This window comes from Ixodes scapularis, unplaced genomic scaffold (genome assembly GCF_016920785.2).
Source record: "Ixodes scapularis isolate PalLabHiFi unplaced genomic scaffold, ASM1692078v2 PGA_scaffold12__126_contigs__length_90152505, whole genome shotgun sequence".
NCBI lineage: Eukaryota > Metazoa > Arthropoda > Arachnida > Ixodida > Ixodidae > Ixodes > Ixodes scapularis.
Window position 1 is genome coordinate 43,828,241 of NW_024609838.1, and position 22,199 is coordinate 43,850,439.

The following is a 22,199-nucleotide window of genomic DNA, read 5'->3' on the forward strand; positions in this document are numbered from 1 at the left end:
AAGCGCAAGAAAACTAGAATTTAATGACGATGATGACAAATCGTAGCAATTCGGTTGCTGCATATGAACGCACATAGCCCGTGTTGCTGGTGTTGCAAGATCAAGTTGCTGGGAGAAATTGCCCCATCTGAAGTGGGCCTAAGAAATCACAACAACTCTGTCGTAAGCAAATGGAAGAGTTCAAATGAGCCTCGGTTGTGCCTTTTTGTTTTTCTTAAGTGTCTTATCTTGCATTTGACCCCATGCAGGTATCGCTGGAAGGTCACGCCTTCTTCAGAAGGGAAACTGGCTTGTTTGACACCGAGCGTCTCAAAGAGCCGCACGAGGTCAACTCGACAACTCACAAGTACACGCTGACCATCAAGCCTAACACCAACTACACCGTGCGCATCTGCACCGTCAACAAGGCAGGCTGTGGTAACCTCAGCGGAGTCACCGCAAAGTCGACCTGCACGTCGCCTCCCATTGGTGAGCACGAGCTCGGCATTGCTTTCACGTCGATGCAGTGGAAATTTACATAACATATTTTTCGGTGCGCAAGTTGAGGCTTTTTTCTCAAATTTCCGCCGGTACACCGGTGAGGCTTATTTGCCTTTTTTTTTTTTTATAAGAATGGATCTGAACCGCGTAAGTTCAAGTCCATACATGCTGACGTGACTTAGAAATCTGGCCCTCCAGTGGCACACATGCAGCTTATACATGACGAGTTCAATATCTGAGACGTGGACTTCTTCACTAATTTGGAAAAGTTAAAGAAAAGTGTATTCTACTCGTGATTATCTATATAGTCGTATTTTATCTTTCACCTCGTGTACGTGTGCCCCTCCTAAGCTCTGTCGGCTGTCTGGGGGCACCGCAAAACGTGATTGACTCATTGACTAATCGATTGATAACGAAGTCTACGGAGATTCCTGCATCTCGCAGCAACTTTCAGAGAGTCATTTTTATGTGACAAAGTACTACAGGAAGTTCAGTACTCCCCCACAAAGCTGTTCTGTTAAGCTATGGTCATACTGCTAATTCATCATACGAAAGACAGTCTGCAAACACTGTCTGAGGCATGTTTCCTCCTTGTATGACGGTCCTGACATGTCGCCCGTACGAAAAGTTTTTGAAGAGATGTTCGAATCATACAAACGAATGAAGCAACCATGCTTCCAAAATGCTCGAGGCATGTCCGCAAATAATTCTTTCATCACGTCTGCAGCGGGCACAGTGTCTTTTGTAAAGGTGTACGGAGCCGTGCGGCTGGAACTTCAAGCTCACAAAAAAAGAGTCAAGCGTTTTCTCTCATTTCTTCATTGCTCGTCGCTTTCCTTGCTCGCAGGTCCTGCGCAGCTTCCCAAGTTCAACCTGCAGAAAATGGAGAGGGAGAAGAGGCAGCAGCAACTCAAGCTGCACCTCAAGAGGGTGTCTGAGCGGAACGGAAACATTCTGTGAGCACTGCACCGTTTGGAGCTACCTGCCGTCAAATACCGCGGAAGCACCCACTTCATTCGAGCACCCACTTTTGATATTTCCCAAAGTTGAGAATTCTGCAAATTACATGTTAAGCGCCTGATTTGATTGGACAAGCACCGATGTCTAGATTAACACAGTTTTCAGTGGAAGTGGGTGGGGTGCTTTTCCGGTATTTTATGGTAGTTGAACACCGTTTCATCAACGCCGTTTTAGCAAATGACAGTCACCTTGTCGAATGGTTGTTTATTTTAATGACGTTTTTGCAGAGGGCCTTGTTGTTGCTCGTACTCCACGAGAACATTATGGACAGACTAGAATAACTACCGCTGGTAATAATAGACCAGCGTCAATTGATCTACTGATGCCTGATTCTACTCAAAGTGCCTGCACTTTGCCACCAATTCGCTTTATCGTAATGGGGCAATTCAGTCAGTGTAGTATAACTGTCAACTTGTGGTAGCTCATCGTACGAAAGCACACCAATACTACAATGATCATCCTATCTAAATCTGGAAGAAGTGATAACTTATTACATTACTTTCGCACCTGCGACGACTCTATGTGCTCTAGGTAGTGGTGTTTGCGGAAAACATCAAGTGCCTTCATTTTCTTTACTTTACAGATGCTATCGAGTAATTGTGGTGAAGCTAGCGCGTGGGGAAACCCTGGAGTCTCTGCCCAAAGATCAGCGGCAGCTCAACATTACATCCTACCAAGAGGTTCACAAGGGAAACTCTAATGGTGCCTATATTGCCGAAGCAATCAGCAGGTAGGTTCTGTTCGGTCAGATTTATGTCTTTGTCTTTAACAGTATGTATACTTCGCATACCACACACAAATCTGACTCAAACATGTGTCTACACCCTTGGATGTCAATCTTTCTATACAGCACAGTCGAAATTTTGAGACATGTTCAACTATGTTGTGCATCATGATTTTAGGAAGTCTTATTATTCCTATGCTGAACTACCTAGGCATGTGGCACTACACTTATGAATGCACTAGGACTGTGTGAATATTTGAATTTGTAATAATAGTTTTGATTATTACGCTATTTGATATTCGCTTCAAGATGAACTGCATTATTCATATTTTCTAAAGTTTTGATTGCGATGCATTGCAGTAGGTGCGGCTGCGTGTCTTCGTTCAATGACTTGACGATCTTGGCGCGTAACAAAAATAAGACTACCAGAGAGATTGAAAAGGCCTTTTTTATTTTATCAAAAGGGGAAGGGGAATGTTTTAGCGCGCACTGTCGGTGCACTTGGCACTCGGCACTTGGCTGTTGAAGTCTTTTTTTATCAGGAACAGTGGCAAGCACATGTGAAAGAGATATGACGTAGTAGAAGTCTTGTTATTGGGTTGTATTTTTTGTGTCTTGTTTGGTTCTTTCCTCTCTCCTTGTGGTGTTTATTTCCTGGTTCGCTTGAAAATTAAATTTTCAGTTGATAGTCAGCACTGTGTCTGTGCACTTCTTTTACTTGTCCTTTGTTAATTGTTTTGCTTTGTTTACACTTTTGAAAATTTTGATCGCGATGGTTTAGCCCCGTGAGCATGCTTTTACGAAGCACCGGTGCGCTGCGGAGAAGCAACGCCAGCGAAGCTTGTTTCTGCAGGTGTTGCATCTCCGCTGTGCAGCAGTGCTCAATAAGAAGCACGCTCAACGCATCCGATCCGCTGCATTCAACGCTTGGAAAGCTATGAATATCACAGTTGTGCGCTCGGGCGAAAAGCACACTTTCAAAGCGGGATGGTGCACACACACGTCTCGTGTATTTAAGAGGAACTACAAACTTGGTAAATGTTTATATCGTAATGCGGAGCACAAGTTCATCTGCTTTTTTTGCAGGGTTTGCGGTGACGCCAAAACGCCGCTCTCAGATTGGCTCGATTGGAAGGATAGTGGGCAGACCTCAAGGCAACTAGCATTGAGGTCTACCCACTATCCTTCCAATCACAGCCAATAAGAGCTCGGCATTCTGATGTGATTGCAACCACTGTGCAAGAAGCAGGCAAATTTGCGCTCCGCGTTCCAGTAAAATATTCATAATTAAGCTGTGGCTATTATGCAAGAGTGTATGTTAGTCAGAGAGGCACTGACAACTTGTGTTCATAATAAGTGACTGCTTTTTTTTTTTTTTTTTTTTTTTTCAAATTTGAGAGTGAAGAAAGGAGATTGGCATATATGGCAAGAAGATATATAAATCCCCTCGATTAGGTGTTGCTGGGAAGTTTAATTTTACGTCAAGTTCATTGTTTACTTGACATTGCAATGTAGGCATTGGACTCGGAGCCACAGTCCATAAATAATGTTAGATTAAAATTAGCATATAGCTTAGAAATAGACAAGTGGAAGTTTGGGAACAACTGTCATGTGTTCATTTGTGTTTTCGTTTAAGCATGCTGTGGTAGTGAATGGCTTGAAGACTATTCGGCAGGGCCGTACCCAGAAAAAAATTTCGGGGGGGGGGGGGGGTTTCGGGGACAACGGCGGCCATTTTGAAAGTGTCTATTGTCTTATTTTCGCCTGTGAATCATGTGCATCAGTGGCATATAATGGAGAGTTACAGCAAACCGGAGAACCGGTCCCGGTTTGGTACCCGGTAGCCAACCGGCGCCACTGCGCGTGCGCAGAGGTGGAGATTAAAATCGGCTGGCTGCCAGTGCACCGACCAGGGCCGTACCCAGAAAAAAATTTCGGGGGGGGTCAGAACCCCCTAACCCCCCCCCCCCCCCCCCCCCCCCCCCTGGTTACGGCCCTGCTATTCGGTATTCGATTTGAAAATATTCGGCCGAAACCATTAGGTATTTGCTTTAAATTCGCTTCGAACTCAAAATCCACTAGTATTCACACGTGCCTAGAATGCATAATAGGGGTTGCAGATTACTGGTCCAAATTGCTTTCTTGTCAGTTTAGTAGCGTGGTAACAGTATTGTTCAGTGGAACTCAAAGGTTGTCTTAAATGCCAGTTACATTGTGATACCAATTTCTCACAGTAGTACTATAGGGGCACATTATATGCTACAGACCACTACAGTTCAGGCATGATGAGACTGCAGAGCACAGTCTCATCATGCCTGCAGAGCATGTGGAAGCACATGACGTTAGTGGCGCATCTACACGACTGTAAAGATCATGTGCGACTCATGATGCAACGACCACATCATTATTTGACTAAAATGCCTAACGAATACATACCCATATTGAACAAATTGTCCTATGGACATCGACGGGATGTTCAAGTGACTGCTATGTAATCACATTCTGAGGACGTCTGTAGAAGCGGTTGTAATGGTGTCTTCTGATTCAGGCTGAGTGTTTGCTTGTCACCCTACAGTCACGCAGCTAAGCCAAATTGAGTCAAATTTTTCTTCTGACTGTTCTGTGACATTCCCGCCCCTGGCAGATACACTAAAAGTTTGTACTAATTTTAGTCACGTGCGAATAGTCTATTTTGAGTTTGAAGCGAACTCGGAACGAATAATAGCGCTTTTGGTCGAATATTTTTTTTAATTGAATATTGAATACCCTAGTTCCTCTAAGTCCTTCACTACCGTGCACCATCTTTTACATGAAAATTCAGCTGAACTTGTGAAGGTTGTTCCCAACCTTCCACTTGTGCGCTTCTAAGCTCATTTAATTTTAATATACAAAAAACTAATTCGAGGACATACTTTAATAAATGTGTTTTTCTCTTTTTTTGTTATAAACGATTTAGGCGGGTATGGAGTACCGCTAAGCTACAAAGTACACTAAAACTGTATCTTGAAAAATATTGCGGCACACCAAAAACACGCTTTGGGTGTATATTTTAGTCTAATACAAGTAATTTTTCTTTTTGTTGCCTATTGCTTTTTGCCGACTGCAACCTCAATTAATCTCCACATCACCCTCTCCCCGTTCCTTTCCAAAAAGTGACAAGTTCGTCGAAGAGGTTGTCCTGGGGGATGACCGGAACCGCGTGTGCTCCGCGGAGTCTGCATTGCGGAGCCCTTCCTTCTCGACGGAGGATGCGCGGCTCTGGCGGGGAGTGACCGAGAACCCAGCACACAACACATCGGAGACGCCTCCGTCTGCGTCCACCTTCGAGACGGAGTACGTGAGAGACGGCGCGCTGGCTGCAAACACCAACTACACGGGCTTCGTGCAAGTGCATGTGCGAGGATCCAATGGGACCCTACTGTCGCAGCAGAGCCCTTACTTTGCCCCGGTGGAAACTGGTGAGTCCTGGACCCTTCCCCCTTTCTCCCATTAAATGCGTTAGGGTTTCCGAGCAAACCACGCATGCTAGAGCTGTCCTTTAGCATCCGGAGCTGTCGCTTTCTAAACATGAAGGTAGGAAGCTTCTGGAGGCAACATGACGCCACCAGAGGTGAGAAGTATGGAGGAACACAGCCCTTAGGATGACCAAAACCAAGAGATGCAGACGCTATTGGACAAAAAGGAGAGCAGACTCAACAGCTGCTTCGGTCACCCTCCCCGAAGGCAACCAAAACAGCTGTGTGCACAAAGTCGGCTCTCCTTCTTGTCCAAAGACGTCTTTTGGTTTTGGTCATTGTTGGGGGCATGTTGCCTCCAGAACCTTTCTGCCTCCATGTTTACAAAGCTGTCCTTCAATATCGGAGGTCGAACTATAATCATAACCAAGGAGGGCTGACATAAAATAGTGAGCAAACGTTCCGAGACCATCGAGCCAAGTGAGCTAAAGCCCCTTGATGCGTTTGTGCTTGTTTTACAAGTGGTGTCAACTGCACCGGTATATGAGGCCGGTGTCTCGTGCGTTCCTTGGAAGCAAATGGCGGTGCATTGCTTGCTCGTGGCACATGTCTCATGCAACCAGCCAACAGTGGCTGTCGGTACTTCCAAGAAATGCAAAGCATGCATCTTATCAAAGGGCTATACATCAGACGATTCCCCTAGCACGATGGTGCAAAGCAGTGAAGCTTGACACCCGCACAGTGGGCAAAGTGGTGAAGCTCGACACTGGAGCGCCAGTGCAAAGCCATAAAGCTTGACACACAAAATTTTAAAAAAAATTCGAAAAAAATTTTTCATTTTTTTTTTTTTAATTTTCGGGAAACTTGAATACATCTAACAGTTAGGTACTGTAAATTAAACCAAGCAGTGTTCACGAATTATTTTAAGTTTTAAATATTCACACTCTTCTACCAGCCTAACTTTTATGCCTTCCCTGCTTTCTTTTTTTGCTGAAAAACTCATAGTGGCAAGCGATGCTCAATGGAGAATAGGCATGTGGCGGGGAGGGCAATGAGTGAATGGCACAAAGTGTGCTGGGGTCAGTCACTTCGAGTTCTATGAGAGCTCTATGGCAATCGCTTGGTCATTAAATGCAAACTGTGAAAAGAAAAAAAAATGTGTTGTAATTACCAGCATGCGTCCTAAATCGTGAAACTTGATCTGTACCTACTATATGTATGGCGTACTCAATTTTATATAAAAAATAGTCTAACTTATTTAATTTTCACGTTATGACCTACGACGCAAGACATTATTATACCAGTGCAACATCATTTAGCCTCTATACATATTTTTGACTATTAGTTTTTGGCATGTGTTGATTATGTTATTACTAACTTTTGTGACAATCTTCAAAAGAAACCTTTCTTGAGTGAACTTCGGGGGACCACTGGGAAGTGTTATTTCAACTGCAACTTTGCCAAAGTAGTATACAGGATTTGAGCTAAGGATTCCTTACAAGTTTGTGAAATGGTCACCAAAGACGGGGTTACTTGTGTAAGGCTTCACTGCAATTCTCTCTCCCTCTTTTCTCTCCCCTAACTTCTTTATATTTTTTTTCTGTCTGTCTCTCCTGGGAACGTGTTTAGAAGGTTAGTAAGCATACCACAGCATTCTGCTTTATATAGAAAATGTGTCACCATTTGCTACTTTTGAGGCCTTTTCATACATACATACACCTCAGCGCTACCTCAGTGTGCCGCAACCTGTTTTCACTGCATCAACATCTTTGTACCATCATACTTTACAATAGATAGCTGCTGTTGTAAACTAAAATTATGTTTTGAGTATGATGTGTATGACTATTCCCAGTGTTAGTGCTAGCTGTTCAGGAATATGGTACTAATTTTAGAAATACCGTTTAAATGATCATACTAATGACATGGTGACAAAGGATCCAAAACTGGCTCCATCTTTCAGCGTGAGTCACGAGTGCATGTACTGTAAAATTCTTTAATATACAAGTCTGCTACTATAGTTGAAAATTGGACAAACAAAATTGGAGCACATTCTTGAAAGGAAATCTTGATGCCTCAGAGTGTCAGCCGATTATTTGCTGAGAGATCGAATTTTCTTTTGTTCATTTCACTAAGAGCTAGATGTAGCAAAATGCCCTTAAGTCGCTAAGCCTCCTAGCGAGATGTAGCTGTCATTTGGAGGGTTCTAGAGGGTTTATTTTCCAGTTCTTCCCACCTAACCAGTTTTGACTACCTTTATGTTTTGATTGTAGTACCGCGATGGCTTCTGCATGGAAGTACTACTTAGTATACTTTTCAGCTCAAACGACGCAGTTGTAAATGAGATGAATGTACCACCGTTTGCCCTTTCAACGTTGTGTTGTCATTTTGGGGATGCAGGTGCAGATCGCAACCACATCACCGCGGAGAGTCCTGCTGCTATAGTTTTCGGAGTGATTTGTGGCCTTGTGCTGGTTGCACTCATGATGGTCATCATCGTCTGCATCATGAAGTGAGTCATCTAGAAACTCATGCAATCGTGTTGTGGAATTTCTGTGTCGCTCAGTATAACAGAATAGATATGTCTCTTTGAAGAAGCAGATACTTAAAACAATACTGACCCCGCACACTGTGTCTACAATATGGTGGTGTGCTTTTCTTTGCAAGCGTCATTTCTTGCTGGATTGCTCTCCATAGATTACCCCTTGTTGTGGAGCATAAGTAGAAGTTTGATGATTACTGCAAGGCACAGTTTGCATTACAGTAATAAGCAAGGCACAGTTTCTGTGAACTTCCCAAGTATTTTTTTAGGCTACGTCTTGCAACCTTCCAGAGTTTGATGTCATGTAAACTAGCAAATGGGAGCAATGACAAATACTGACAAAATATCAAACCACAGAAATATAGAATCAGCCAACAGAATATTTTGTAAAATGAATGTAAGTGTGAAAAAGGCCTCGCCATTTATTTAGGAGGAAACGTTTATGCAACAAAATTCTTGACAGCTACAACATTTCCGACAGTTATGAAGTTTTAACCATATGGGATAACATCTATGTGAGTGATGTAGGAAGCATAAAATCTGAGAGCTGCAAAATAAGGCAACATATATTTTTTAGGGTTGATGTTAAATAACAAATTTTTAGAATTTAGCAAAAGTTTGTTCTGAAAAATAGATAGATAATTTCTTCTGTTTTGTTTCCTTGGGACAGAAATTATACATCACGCCTGTCTTTAAAGAAATCCTGCCTTTGAGGTGCATAATTTATTTGCATTCTCACAATTATCGTTCTAAGTGTATCAAACTAAGAAGGTTTAGTACTATGTGTCGTTTGTCACACCGGCGTTTGCCAACAGATACCCGTGCAAATCTTGGAAGCTGGTTTCTTGTTTGGGTCAGAAAAAGTCGCCTTGAAGATTATTTACTGTGAATGTCTCATGGTATGAACTTGCAATAATTCCATGTGAGAGAACAGAGCGAGAGAGTGTTTGACCTGTTTGTCCTAACATAAGATTCGGGGTTATTTCGAGATGGATTTTTTTGTTGACATCAGTGGAAACTTATAAACTGTCGTTGTAAGCAACAAGCATAGCCAAAACTGAGACCCTCCGTTCCTGCTGCTTATTTCCCTGGTATCGGACATTGTGCAGAAATAGCAAAATATATATTTTAAAACTCTTCTTTGCTTGTTGTGCTGAAACTAAATTCAGAACATGATGTGACATGCTCTTCATCTTTTCTTCCCTTTCTCCCCTTTCCTCCCGATTTTTTCTTGCCTTCCCCGAAACCCCCATGGAAAAAAATCCCCCCATGAACGGAATGGCAGGAAGAAAAACGGTCAGCTGTACGAGGGTCAAGGTGAGAGGCTGGGGCTAACGGCTCTGCTACGGAGAACCATTCAGAAGAATGGACATGTTCCTCGGGGAAAAAGTGAACACACACTTCTTGCTAGGCATGCTGCCTTGGCTTTGCTTGGCTCGGCCTGTGCTCCTGTTCTGCCGTCCGCTTGGCTTGCTCCCATGTCTTTGTTTACCACTCTTTTCGATGGCCCTGTCCGGCTAACAGCATTGCAATTTCCGACTAAAAAATTTATAGTCCTTTTTTGTTTTTGTTTACATAGATTAAATAGCTTTCAGCCATTGCTCTTAGCCATATACTACTATTGCTTGGTGCTGTTTCATAGACTTCATACATTGGAGATATATTCTTGTGACCAATTTTTCTTGACTGTTTCTGATTTGTAAAATGTAGCAAACATTAGGCAATACCTGAAAAATATAGTACCGTAAGATCCCGAGGGATGCCCCACCCCTGAAAGATAGCCCACCCCTATTTTTGGCTTGATTTGCTTTATTTTTTTAAACACCAAAAGATAGCCCACTTCTAGCAATAGTAGTGTTGGGATCAATAATGGCCTCAGCGTAAATGTGGCTAGTTTGCTATGGCCGAATATGAGTGAACGTTGCTGACTGGGAAGTACAGTCGTCTTTGCTTCATTGTTCCTTGCCACCATAACAAGCTTGGAAGGGACACGACCTGAACATAGCAATTTTTTTCAACTTCATTGTACGTTGAAAGTTAGCCCACCCCATATTTTCAGCTGATTTTCTCTTGATATTAGGTGGGCTATCTCTCGGGATTTTACGGTAAGTAGTTCTGTAAAAGTGCTGGTGGCTGGTTTGCATGTTTTAGCTTACACTTTTTGGGCCTTACATTCACGTGGAAGAAAAATTCCTGCAGTGCTGGGCACCGTCCGAATGATTGCTGGAAAAAATGTTAAATGTATAATGCACAGGTGCTCCTCGATCAGTTTGAAGGTTGGCATTATTGGATGGTAGGGTTGAGGAAATCCGTGAATTTATTTTAAATACTTTTGCAGTTTTTGCTTTAATCAACTTTTAGAATTTGGCTTCCTCGTGTTCTGATTGAAATGCTGATTCCTCTGTCCTAGCATGAGCCCAAGTTTGAAGCAAAATGATAATGGCAAGGGCTATTATGTGGCTTTATTAACTTTCTGCTTTGTTCTGCTTCCATCAAAAATTATTTTGCTTGATTTTCATGCTGGCATGCTGGCTTTGCAATTTTTTAAACCTTGGCTGTGATTGAATGCATTTTGCTCTTTATGCATGTTTTTCTAAGTGTAGCCATTTCTGTTTTAGTGAATGAATACTATTTGACTGTGCTTGCTTTAAAGCTGTCAGTCTAGTATTTGACAGTTACCGATGCATAGCCCTTGGTCTGATCATTTTCTTGGTTCTTACAAACATGTGTAAACATCTCTTCATAAATTAAAATTAGAAGCCTTCCTAATAAATGTGAATATGACCATAAATGAAGTATGTAGCACTAATGGAGCATATTGGTACCATAAATTCTTTTAAATATTATCAGAACCGTCGGTCATAGTATTAAAAATGCTTAACTAAAGCTACATAGGTAGGCCATAAATGGGAACAATTTCTCAGTTACTTCATATTTTCCTTTGCCATTTCCACAAGCTCAAAGGTTTAAGCCCATTCCCACAGCAAGGCACTCAAACCCTAAGGAATATGAAACTGTCATCGGTATATCTTTTGAACAAACGTAACTAACTTTCCGTTCCTAAAAACGCTGCTTGTTACTTTTCGTACTCACCCTTTCAACTGAGGCTAATCGGTGCGGACTTCGTTCGGCATTGGCTCTTAGCAAGAGGCTACGCATGCATGCTGCATGCGACGGGGAAGGCAGTCTTTGGCGATTTACACACACGAAGTCGCCGCACGTTCTGTCGCCCGGGTGTTGTAGCTGGTGCAAATGTGGGAAAGCATTGCAGTTGTTGTTCCAGGGGGAAGCTTTGCGGCGTCGCCCAACACCATCTCCATCTCGGCCGACAACCTGCCAACAGCCTTCATCAAGCGACACTGTGACAGTGACCTGCTTTTCCAGAGCGAATTCGAGGTGTGCTTTCGTTACTGTGCTTTATGTTAATGTCTGATTCCTTACATGGCTTAGTATTATGTTGATGTTCGATTCATTCTTTGCTTCACTGACCGGTTAATGTTACGTACAATGCAATTGTGTTGCCTGCAGAGCAATAACAAGATCCTTGGGATGTGCCCCACCCTGTGCCTTTTAAACTCTCAGTAACTCAAGTACTATTAACATATATATTTGGCATTATTGGTAAAGGGATCATGTGTTAACATTTTATTTTTTGGCTAATGGTGCTCAAAATTAACACTTTGCATTCATGAAGCGTGCAGCAGCTACGAATTTTTGTTTCCATAAACTGGTTTTAACTCGATATCGTTAAGGAGCTCTTGTCGCAGGAAAGCCGACGTCGGTGGCGTAACGAGAAAATTGTGGACGCGAAAATCCTGATTGGTCAATAGGGTCATGACGTCGCAGCCACATGAATTCGTGCGAGAACTTCAAACAACCCACAATGCTCACGTGAAACGTGACATCACGTGTATAATGAAGATGATGAAAAAACGTGACGTGGAATATGTGAATTAAAGGTTGCCGCATTTCTCAAATGATTTCATTCTATGAAGTAATTCATTTGCCTTAAAGAAATATTTTTTTTGGCATGATTCAAACCCACGACCCTTGTGTTGCGAGCCAGACACACCATTGACTAGGCCATGTCTGCCGCCCTTCCTGCTCAGTGGCCGGAAGAACAGGAAAAGCGAATGAGAGGGAAATGCAAACGGGGCCCGATAACGCTATTGCGTTCTACTCTTAAAGGGATGCTGAACCAAATTCTGGATTCCCCAAAACACGCGGCAAAAGCGTGCAACGGGATGCTACAAACACCAAAACATCACTCATACAGCGATATCTCGAACGGATGACCGTATTTTTCAAAAAAAGAGGCGCATTTGGCAGGAATGTTGACGTCATGTTTCTCCGAGAAGGAGAGGGAACGGCCTCGCGTCTTCTCCGCTTCGCGGCCTTGAGGGAGCGAAGCGAAGAGAGGAGTAAACTAGGTATCTTCACGTCACGCGCCTCGTCGGCCTGGTTCAATCTCGACTTCTTTTTCCAAAAATGCGGCCGTCGATTCAAGATATCGCCTTACTAGTAGTGTTGTGGGGATTGTAGCGTCCCGCCTACATCTCCAGCATTGTTTTTTTGAAATCCAAATTTCGGTAATTCACCATCCCTTTAAAGGCGAAGATTGAGCATCCTCAAAGTTTTTACTAAAGAAACATTAGTTTCCCTCCACAGGTTCCCTTTTTTGATCCCTGTATTTGATAAGCTTAAGGGGGGGGGGGCACTACTTAATACTTAAAAAAAAACAATTTCTGCAAAAAAAGTGGATTTTTAAAAATGCTATATTTGCATCCATCAACATATAGAGAGCATTCCCAGAAGGTTTCATTAGTTTACACTACATAGGTATTTTTTTATAAATTATTTTAAACTCACCGATGCTAAAGAAAAGGTAGAGATTGAAGCACTTTAAACACATTTTTCTACGTTACATTTTTTAGCATAAATTTCACTTTAGGAAAACTATCGTTTTCCTATTACACTGGGACAGAATTTTGTGAGGAACATGCCTGGCTGGTTAGTCTTTCTACTTTAACATTCTTTTATAATAAAAAACTACATTTGTAAAAAATCACAAACGTGAAAAAAAATGTAATCTTCTTATGGAGTTATTTTTATGAAAAACAATGCCATATAGCAAAATGTAACTAGCTGGGTATGTGCTATGGGTATTCCTATGACTATATTACACATAAAAATCAAAAACTTTTTATTTTATTCTAAAACAATAGTTTTCCTAAGCGAACACACTGACTTCCATATTGTAACATTCGTAACAGTTTCAGAATTGGCATAGGACAATTAAATTTGGCAAATGGTCTTGCCACTCTTCCACTGCAATTTGATTGATATCAAGCAAGCGGCACAGAAGGGTAGTGTCCCCCCTTAAACGAGAAAGTTATTATCTCTTGACAGTGAACAGGCCACTTGGATGGGCTTGCTGGAGGTAGGACAGTAAAGGCATCCTAGGTCAGAGATAGCGAAACAGGAAGAAAGATCGCTGGTGCCAATAGCCTCTTTGAGGCTAATATAAACATTGCATGAAGGTCCTGATGACGTGCCCTTTACAGACATTTGCAGAGAATCATCTGGTTCTTAATTGAAATTCCATCTTCCTTTACATGGCCCCTTACTTTGACTAAAAGGAGCCTAATGCTTAGACTACGAGGGAAGGAGGTTGCACCGATTCTTTAGCATCTGAAACAGACTTGCTTATCAGAATAGTGATTATCGTGAAATTAACTTGAGGATTGTTATTTGCCTATTATCATCATACATAACAGCCATCAAAAAGATCCGTGTTCTAGACAAAAAAAAAAAAAAACATTTTTGCGTTCATTTTTTTTATTTTTTTATTTGGTTTATCTTTAATTTTTTTTTATTTATCTCACCGTCCCCCCCCCCCCCCCCCCCCCCCCTCTCCTTTTTTTTTTAATTTTCAGATGTTACCTGAAAGGTTCAGGGACCGAATGACTGTCGCTTCTGACGCCCCCGAAAACCTGCACAAGAATCGCTATCCTGACATCAAGGCTTGTGAGTTCCCGGCTTTATGTGTTTTTCTGATCTTTGGTGAGGGTAGCTGCCACGGTGGCTCTTAAGCAGAGCGCTGGCCTACAAATCCCTTGGTGGCAGCTTCGAATCCTGGCCAAGGTGCCCTCAATTAGACAGAGGCTTATTGCGGAAAAGAAAAAACGGAGATTTTGGTTGCGCAGTAAAAGATCCCCAGGTGGTTGAAATTAATCCCCTTCGTTGGTTTCCGGAATCCCCAGATCTCCTTCGTTGGTTTGGCACGTGAAGCCCCCAACGTTTGACTTTTTGCTCATATACATAGGATTCAGGTGTTGAAGTCAGGTCAATTTCACTAGCACCCCACGTGCATTTAGTCAAAGACAGGTGAAACTGACTTTCTCCTGAAAAACCTAAAAGTTGCTGTGTCTTGGGCTGTTTTTTTTTTTTTTCTGTTTTTTTGGAGAAGAGATTTGCAGAGATATTTGTAGAACAAATCTGTATTATGACTGGAGTCTATTCTAACCAGTGACACAGGCGAAATGTGAATGGATATTAGGAAAGAACTGGTTTATTGAAACTTCTAATCTTTGAAAGGTAACAATTTTTTTATTGAGCTGTGCCGATCGTCATCTCTGCACTGTTTTGGTCATACGAGACTCTCGAGATGCTAAGCGCGATAACAGCAGTTTGCAAACTGGATGCTTCTGCTATTGAACCAAAGCCACGTAATATCTGAAATAATGACTGCTGTCAAAGAGTCCGCTATAATGGAATGGTAAACTACTTACCAACTTTCTAACATAGTTCATTATATTTGAATGTGTGTTATAACAGAATCTCTAATAAGTGAAGTTGGCTCGATGGCATAGATAGGAAGACCAGCTAGTGGCATCACTAAAGTCAGCGGCACCCAAGGCAGCGGTCCACAGCGAACCCCTCTATCCCCTTTCACTGCCCAGTTGCACCCTACTGAGCACTGCACCCAGGCCGGCCCGCCGAAGCGCCCCCTCCTCTTGTGACGCCGCGCCACTGAGACCAACCTAACTTCACAAATACCTATGTTATATAGAACTAGGGTTCCGTGCTTACAGAAAATCTAAAAAGCACTCTCCAGTAAATGTTTTGTTGATTCGGGTTTATCCAAAAAACATGAAATTTCGAGGTCACAACAACAAAACGAAGATCAAAATGACAATGTTTTACGAACAAGCTTTTTAAGAGCACAGGGTCGGTGGTCCTGAGGAGATGCCACTTCAGTTTCCTTTGAAATCTAGAACTACTGACAAAAAGGGTTTGCCTTTTAACAGGTCAAAGATCCTTCAGAACAACAAGTTATGGTACCCAACTTTTTTTTTTTTCTAGAATTTTTAATATATAAGGACACTTTAAAGGAAACTTTGAATTTCAAAGAATTGAAAATCTATCAGAAATAAACTCCGATAAACCTTGCATTTTCAGGGAAAGATATACTCCAAAAAACACTCTCCGAATTTTACAAGAAATAAACTCCGAAGACACAGAATCCTAATTATAACCGAATATCTACTGTAACCAGGTTTTTTGTAACAAGGTTATGCTGTACTTGGTTTCCAGGATATTTGAAAAATTTCCAATAGTTTTGTATTGTTAACCTTCGGCGGTTTATCTTAACTAAGTTCCCCAGACTGCTGGAGGACTGTCTTTCCTGCAGTGTATGATCAACGACTTCAAATACCATTTCTCACAAATTGCAAAGCAGAGATAATCAGTGGCGTCACAAGGGGGGGGGGGGGGGGGCGGGGGGGGGCGGACTGTTCCGGGTGCAGCACTCCGGGGGGTGTCGCGGCGGGCCCGGGGGGGAGGGGTGGGGTGTAGCCGCAGGCCACCGCCCCGGGTGCCACTAACCCTAGTGACGCCGCTGGAGATAATGGCTAGGCCCTGAAATGCTGTACTCCTGAACACCAGAACTGAGTAATCTTATCTGCACCTTGTAATTCGCCAAGGTCCATCTATAGAGAATGGATTTTTTCTTTGTGGGTGCCTTCCATGCAACACTACTGTATGCACTTGAATATGTGTGATGGTTTCAATGAGCTAAACTCAGGAAATAAACACTTTTTTCCCCAGTGAATTTCATATCATGGAGTTTTCACGTTCTAGTTTTGGTTTGAATTGAAATACCTACAGGGTGACTTAGTTAAGAATAAACACACCATACTGCCTTTGATGCCTAAAATAATTTCAGCTGATTCTTTTGACAGGAATTATTATGGTTCAAGTCGAATGCATTTGTTTATGTTCATGCAATAGCTTGTATTTTATATATTGCAGAATGGTTGTATAACGTAGCCCAAAAAACCGTAATTCTTCCTTTTTTGGGAAAACAACCTAGTTTATCCCAACTGTTATAATTTGAAATGCAGGTACAAATCTTTGATTCACCCAGTTAACAAATAGTTCTTTCTACCTTCGATCGGTACCATTCTATATCACTGTGTATGTTGCGATGTGTATTACAGTACTGTTTTCACGGCAGATGTGATGGAGAAGTATGTTTTGATGCTTGATTTATTCCTTGTTTTTTTTCGTTAATAAAAAAAAAACATTGAATTGAAATTGCTAACAGCATTTTTGTCCTTTAGTATATTTCCATCTTGAGAGTATTAACTTAAAGGTTATTTTATCTCTTGCAGTTGACCAAACCCGGGTGAAGCTTACGGCCATCGACGGGATTCCGGGCTCAGACTACATCAACGCCAACTTTGTTGAGGTAGCAAAATAATTTGATGGCCTAGTTGGTTGAACATAGTACACACAACTAGCGAAAACAGAGTGCTACTTTAGTAGTTTTTTCTGATTTTGGCTTCTTCATTTTCTTCTCTTTCCTTTCGTCTGCCTTAATTTAATTTTTATTTTCCTCCAGCTTGTCACTTAATACTTTAAAATAATTTTGTCGATTTTTGTAAATAGTTTCTCTCTGGTTATTCTCACTGCTACTCTTTTTTTTCCTATTTCTGTGACTTTAATCTTAATTGTATCTTTGTCTTCCTCTTTCCTCTCATAAAACGTCAGTTGTAAGTAGCGCTCTGTTCTGTCTTCTCTTTCTTTCCTGTGTTCGTCCCCAGTCGCACTAATTGTGTGTACTTCGTTGTGGCATCCACTTCTATAATCTTGGTCTGCTTGGCTTGTTCAATTGTAATCACTCGATCTGCTTACGCTTTTACTGGTCCTTTGCCTGTTGCCACTGTTATCCTTTCCAGTTATAGTCATCAACATTGCGGTGCCAACCTTGTAATAAACAAAATGAATAACAAAAAAAAAAATTCTTGCCTTTTTTTTAGCTGTTGCATCGTTGACGGCTGCCTGTGTTTTCAGTTTTATTTCTAATCATATCACCTGGGAGGGCTAAGAACATTCCTGAACTAAGATCATTCAGCTGATATCCACACTGTAGAAATAGTTTTTCAATTTCTACATCTTGCCACTCACGATCCAGTGATGAGTTTGCGATTGTTTTCATCTGAGTTGCTGACATGCCTCGCAGGGATTTGGGGGCAAGAAGATGTTCATCTGTGCTCAAGGCCCGCTGGATCGGACCGTGACGGACTTCTGGAGGATGATCTGGGAGCACCGTGTCTCCGTCATCGTGATGCTCACTGGCATTGAAGAGAACGGAAAGGTAACGAGGCACAACAATGTCACGGTACTGAGTCTCGAAACACACGAGGCTCTCGCAAGAGCTGTCAAAACCCTCCTTATAATAAAACCAGCTTCATTTTTAGTCCGAGGTTTGCTTGATGGGTCCCATAATCTATTAGTTTGTAAACTAGAGCAATTGTTACGAGACAGAATTAGCTGCTTGCTTCATCTATGGAGATTGAGCCTAAGCAACCGTTCAAAAGAAAAAATTATTTTCGTGGATTGAAGAAAGTGTCTCTAAGAAGTTAAGAAAATAAGCCTCAAAGAAGTTGTCCGTTATTAAAATGTTAGCTGCCACTTTGAGACTTCCAAAGGGTCCCTTTTCAGGTTTGTCCCCCTAGGTTTGACTATCCTTGTGATCTGTTAGCCCTTTTGTGTTCTGGATGTTCTACAAACAAGTAGATGGGACATGTTTCTTCTTGACAGTCTGTTTTGAATGCATTTGTATAGGTAATTCTGGGGTTCCATAGAGCAGCGTTTCCCAAGCTCTAGGCCACAGATCCAAAGGGAGGTCGTGACAGATTCAGCGGGGCATTAATTGTGTGACTGCTGAACTTGAAAAAATGCAAACCTGGCTTGTCTTCGGTGCCATCGATAAAAAAACAAAGTACCGGTCACAGCTTTACATTGAGCCGGAACAGAGAGTTGCAGCATCCAAGCTCCACCGTCGTTTTGAGGCACTGTGTTCTAACAAATAAGCTCCCTTTAGTCATTCGAAACAGTCATTCCCACTGGCATGTGTTCTTTCCTTCTCTTTTTGTGATAGTTCCTTGCCCAGCCGATTCACTCTTACTATATTAACCATTCCTTTTCATGCACCGAAATCAATAAGCTTATGCCGTCATGAAAAGCCGTGGGAAAGGTTGCGACACAACATTAAATATTCTTGATGGTTCACATGCTGTAACAGAGTTTAGCAAGCACTGCCGTAGAGTCTTGTCGATGCATGCACTATATCTTTTTGTTGTCTCCTGTGCAGGTCAAGTGCGCACAGTACTGGTCGGATGACGGCACGAAGGAAATCGAGAAGCAGTACACAGTCAGGGTGATGACGACAAAGAAGTACTCGGACTACATCGTCAGGCGCTTTTTTGTGGAGCACACTGAGGTCAGTCCTGTCTAAAGGAGCCCAAGAAATTTGCAATTATTTTCTTAGAGAGAACGGGATTGCATCCAGAAAGAAAGCTAAATTTTGTGAGCACGTAAAGTAACCTTGGTATAGCTTTCGCTTACCGTAACACCCCGAGAGATAGCCCACCTAAAGTCAGGAGCAAATCGGGTGAAAATTAGCAAGGTGGGCTAACTTTTGGTGTGCCATCGAAACAAGTTGAACAAATGGTATATTTAGGTTATGTGTCCCTGCCAAACTAAGGGGCAATGAAGCAATGGTGACCGTACTTCCCAGTCAGCAATGTTCACTTATATCGCACCATATACGTACTAGCCGCATTTATGCCAAGGCAACCATTTATCCGGAGACTATGATTACTAGAAGTGGGCTATCTTTTTGTGTTTAAGAAAAAATAGCAACTCGACCCAAAAATAGGAGTGGGTTATTTTTCTGGAGGGAGGGGGGCATTCCTCAGGATATTGAAGTATAAGGAGGATATGTACTTTTTACAGCAATAGCTGTTATGAGCTCTTCCAACCACTGGAAATAACGTCTGTTGTTGATGTTCAGTGGTTGATATCGGGGTTGCTGTTGCCAAATCCTTAAAAAAGATTGCCCGCCTTTGACCTTCAATTCCTGCCTTTCACAAGAATCGAACCTGGGTTTCTGTGTGCAAAGCAAAGGTGTTACCACTGAGCTATGCTACGGCATTAACAACCCGCTCTATACTTAGGTTTTTGTAGAACCCAATGCTCACTCCACACGCTCTTTGGGAAGAAAAAATAGCCGTCGGTGCCGAGAGCTCGTGCCGGAAAAAGTAGCCGTCATTCAGTGCCAAGAGCTCGTGCCAGGAGATGCACTTTCACGCACTCCGGAACAAAAAAGAAACAAAAGCATACGCTACAGAATGGTCAGATGTCTCTTTTTTACAGCGGAGTTGTTAAGGGCTAGTTTCTCCAGTATCGTGTCCGTGGACAAACAAATGTCGACACAGAACTTCCGACAGCTACCGCCGTCGCTCATAGATGGCGGCAACCTTTCCAGCCTTTCCACTCTGGTTTTCACCAGAGTGGAATGGCTGAATTTCTCTAGGCGTCATCCTAGAAGTCGTCCTCTAGACGACGCCTAGCTCTTTGAGTCGCTCCCCAGGGTTAACCTGGAAGTCGTCCTTGAGGTTGTTCTTGAGGTCGTCCTAGAAGTCATCCTTGAGGTCATCCTGAACATCGTCATCGAGGTCATCCTAGAAGTCGTCCTTGAGGTCGTCCTAGACGTCGTCCCTCAGATTGTTTGAGGCGTCATCCTTGAGGTCGTCCTAGACGTTGTCTTAGACGTCGTCCTCTAGGCATTGTCCTTGAGGTTGTCCTAGACGTCGTTCTCTAAGTATCATACTGAAGGTTGTAAAGATAACAGCTTTGCTGGTCCTCCATCTTCAAGTGAGGTGGAAGGGCTGTACATTTTTTTTTTTTTTTTTGTAGTACCCGATGCCCACTGCACGCACTCTTTGGAAGAAAAAATAACCTAGAAGAAAGTGGCATCGTAGCACTCTCAATGCCAAGAGCTTATGCTGGGAAACACACTTTCATGCACTCTGGAACAAAACAGAAACAAAAGCGTTTGGAACAAAATGGTTAGATGCTTATTTTGTTCTAAACGATTTTGTTCACACACCCCACGGTGCATGAATGCGATGCCGATGCCCAACGACTTTGCCGTGAAGTTTCGCAGCTATTGCTCTGACTGTACTGTTAATTAACACAGGACTGCTCAATTTTTTTATGGGTGGATCCATAAGTGAGAACACATTCAATTAAGAGTGTATAGAATTGCATTGAGTATGGTTAATCAAATCTCTGGGAATGCCAGCTCCTGTTTACATTTTGTCTTTTCTCTGGCACAACTATGGGTCAAGGAAGTACACGTTTCAGAAGATCATGTGCATGGACACACATTGAAAGTTTTCATTTCAATTGCTGTACCTTTCATTTGCTGTCCACAATAATCGAAAAGATGTTGTTTATTTAACAAGGTTTACTGCTGTTATGCAGAAGACATAACACAGCTATGTTTGCCATGTTAGATTAAATTACTTCAATAGCTCGATTGCGTAATATTTGTGTTGTAGCACAGTGACCCAAACGCACTACATCATACAGTCGCAATGTCACCGGCAACAATCCGATGAATCAAAAGAGATATGCAATGAGCACACAGATGCATTCTAGGCACTGTAATCTTGATGTTTCTGGATGTTTGATGATGATGTTGATGCATCATTTTGCAACGGCAGGGTGGCATTGCTGAGGAGCGAGAGATGCTGCAGTTTCACTTCACTATGTGGAAGGACTTCCTGGCACCTGAGCAGCCCTCGTGGCTGCTACGCTTCATTAAGCGCGTCAATGAACACTACGTCTCCGACCGTGGCCCACTCCTAGTCCACTGCAGGTCTGTGTCTCCCCTTTAGATATTTTTCCAAATCTACTACAGTCGAACCTCGATATAACGAACTGCAATGTAACGAAATCCTCGATCTAACGAAGTATTTTATTTTTCATGATTTCTTGCCCATAAACCCCATGTATTTTTAGTCTCTATATAACGAAGTCTATTTTGCTGCTATTTCAATATAACGAAGCGCCATTGCCATACAAGGCAATAAATAAATAGACTCTAAAAAACAACTTTGCAAAAAAATTGTGGTTAGAAAAAAATTATGCGCAAACGCGAGCGCTTGATAGTTACTTCAGGGGGACAGGCCTTCCAACGTTCCTAGGGTGCCCGAAGATGCGGCGCCGGTAGCGCCGGCGAGGCATGCGGCAAAGCGGATTCCGCGGGGCTGGCCAGAAAATGCAGAGCAAAAAGTTTACACGGCATAACAGCATCACCACTGACATTCACTGATCATCATAGTCCACTGTACCGCGGGTAGCGCGGGAGCCAACTTCAGCGGGGGAGCGATGTGATGGCGCGACCGCACGGGCAGTGCCATCTAGGAGAAGACCGAGAAGACAGATTATCGTCTTGCGAGCGTGATGTAAAGCAAAGGCGCAAGCACACTGTGGGTGCAAGGGGGCAAGTAAACTGTGCGGGCAAGAGTGCTGTGTCGGTTGGAAACATTGGCACCGCCTAAACTAAACAGCTTTATTTTTCAACCGGGCGGTTCACTCACATGCTTGCTGCCATAAGGAAACG

General features: G+C 42.5%; 1 protein-coding gene across 1 annotated transcript in view; it reads left to right on the top strand.

The window, feature by feature from the left end:
- LOC8029972 (tyrosine-protein phosphatase 69D) overlaps window positions 1-22,199 on the top strand; it is a 155,826-nt gene that overhangs the window by 103,379 nt on the left and 30,248 nt on the right. Inside the window, exons 9-20 of the mRNA XM_042289189.1 lie at window positions 249-468; window positions 1,328-1,436; window positions 2,084-2,230; window positions 5,378-5,682; window positions 8,077-8,188; window positions 9,504-9,607; window positions 11,502-11,614; window positions 14,155-14,245; window positions 16,894-16,970; window positions 17,745-17,879; window positions 18,879-19,007; window positions 21,298-21,452. Of these exons, the coding sequence (XP_042145123.1) occupies window positions 249-468; window positions 1,328-1,436; window positions 2,084-2,230; window positions 5,378-5,682; window positions 8,077-8,188; window positions 9,504-9,607; window positions 11,502-11,614; window positions 14,155-14,245; window positions 16,894-16,970; window positions 17,745-17,879; window positions 18,879-19,007; window positions 21,298-21,452 (1,697 nt within the window). The remainder of the gene's footprint in view (window positions 1-248; window positions 469-1,327; window positions 1,437-2,083; window positions 2,231-5,377; window positions 5,683-8,076; window positions 8,189-9,503; window positions 9,608-11,501; window positions 11,615-14,154; window positions 14,246-16,893; window positions 16,971-17,744; window positions 17,880-18,878; window positions 19,008-21,297; window positions 21,453-22,199) is intronic.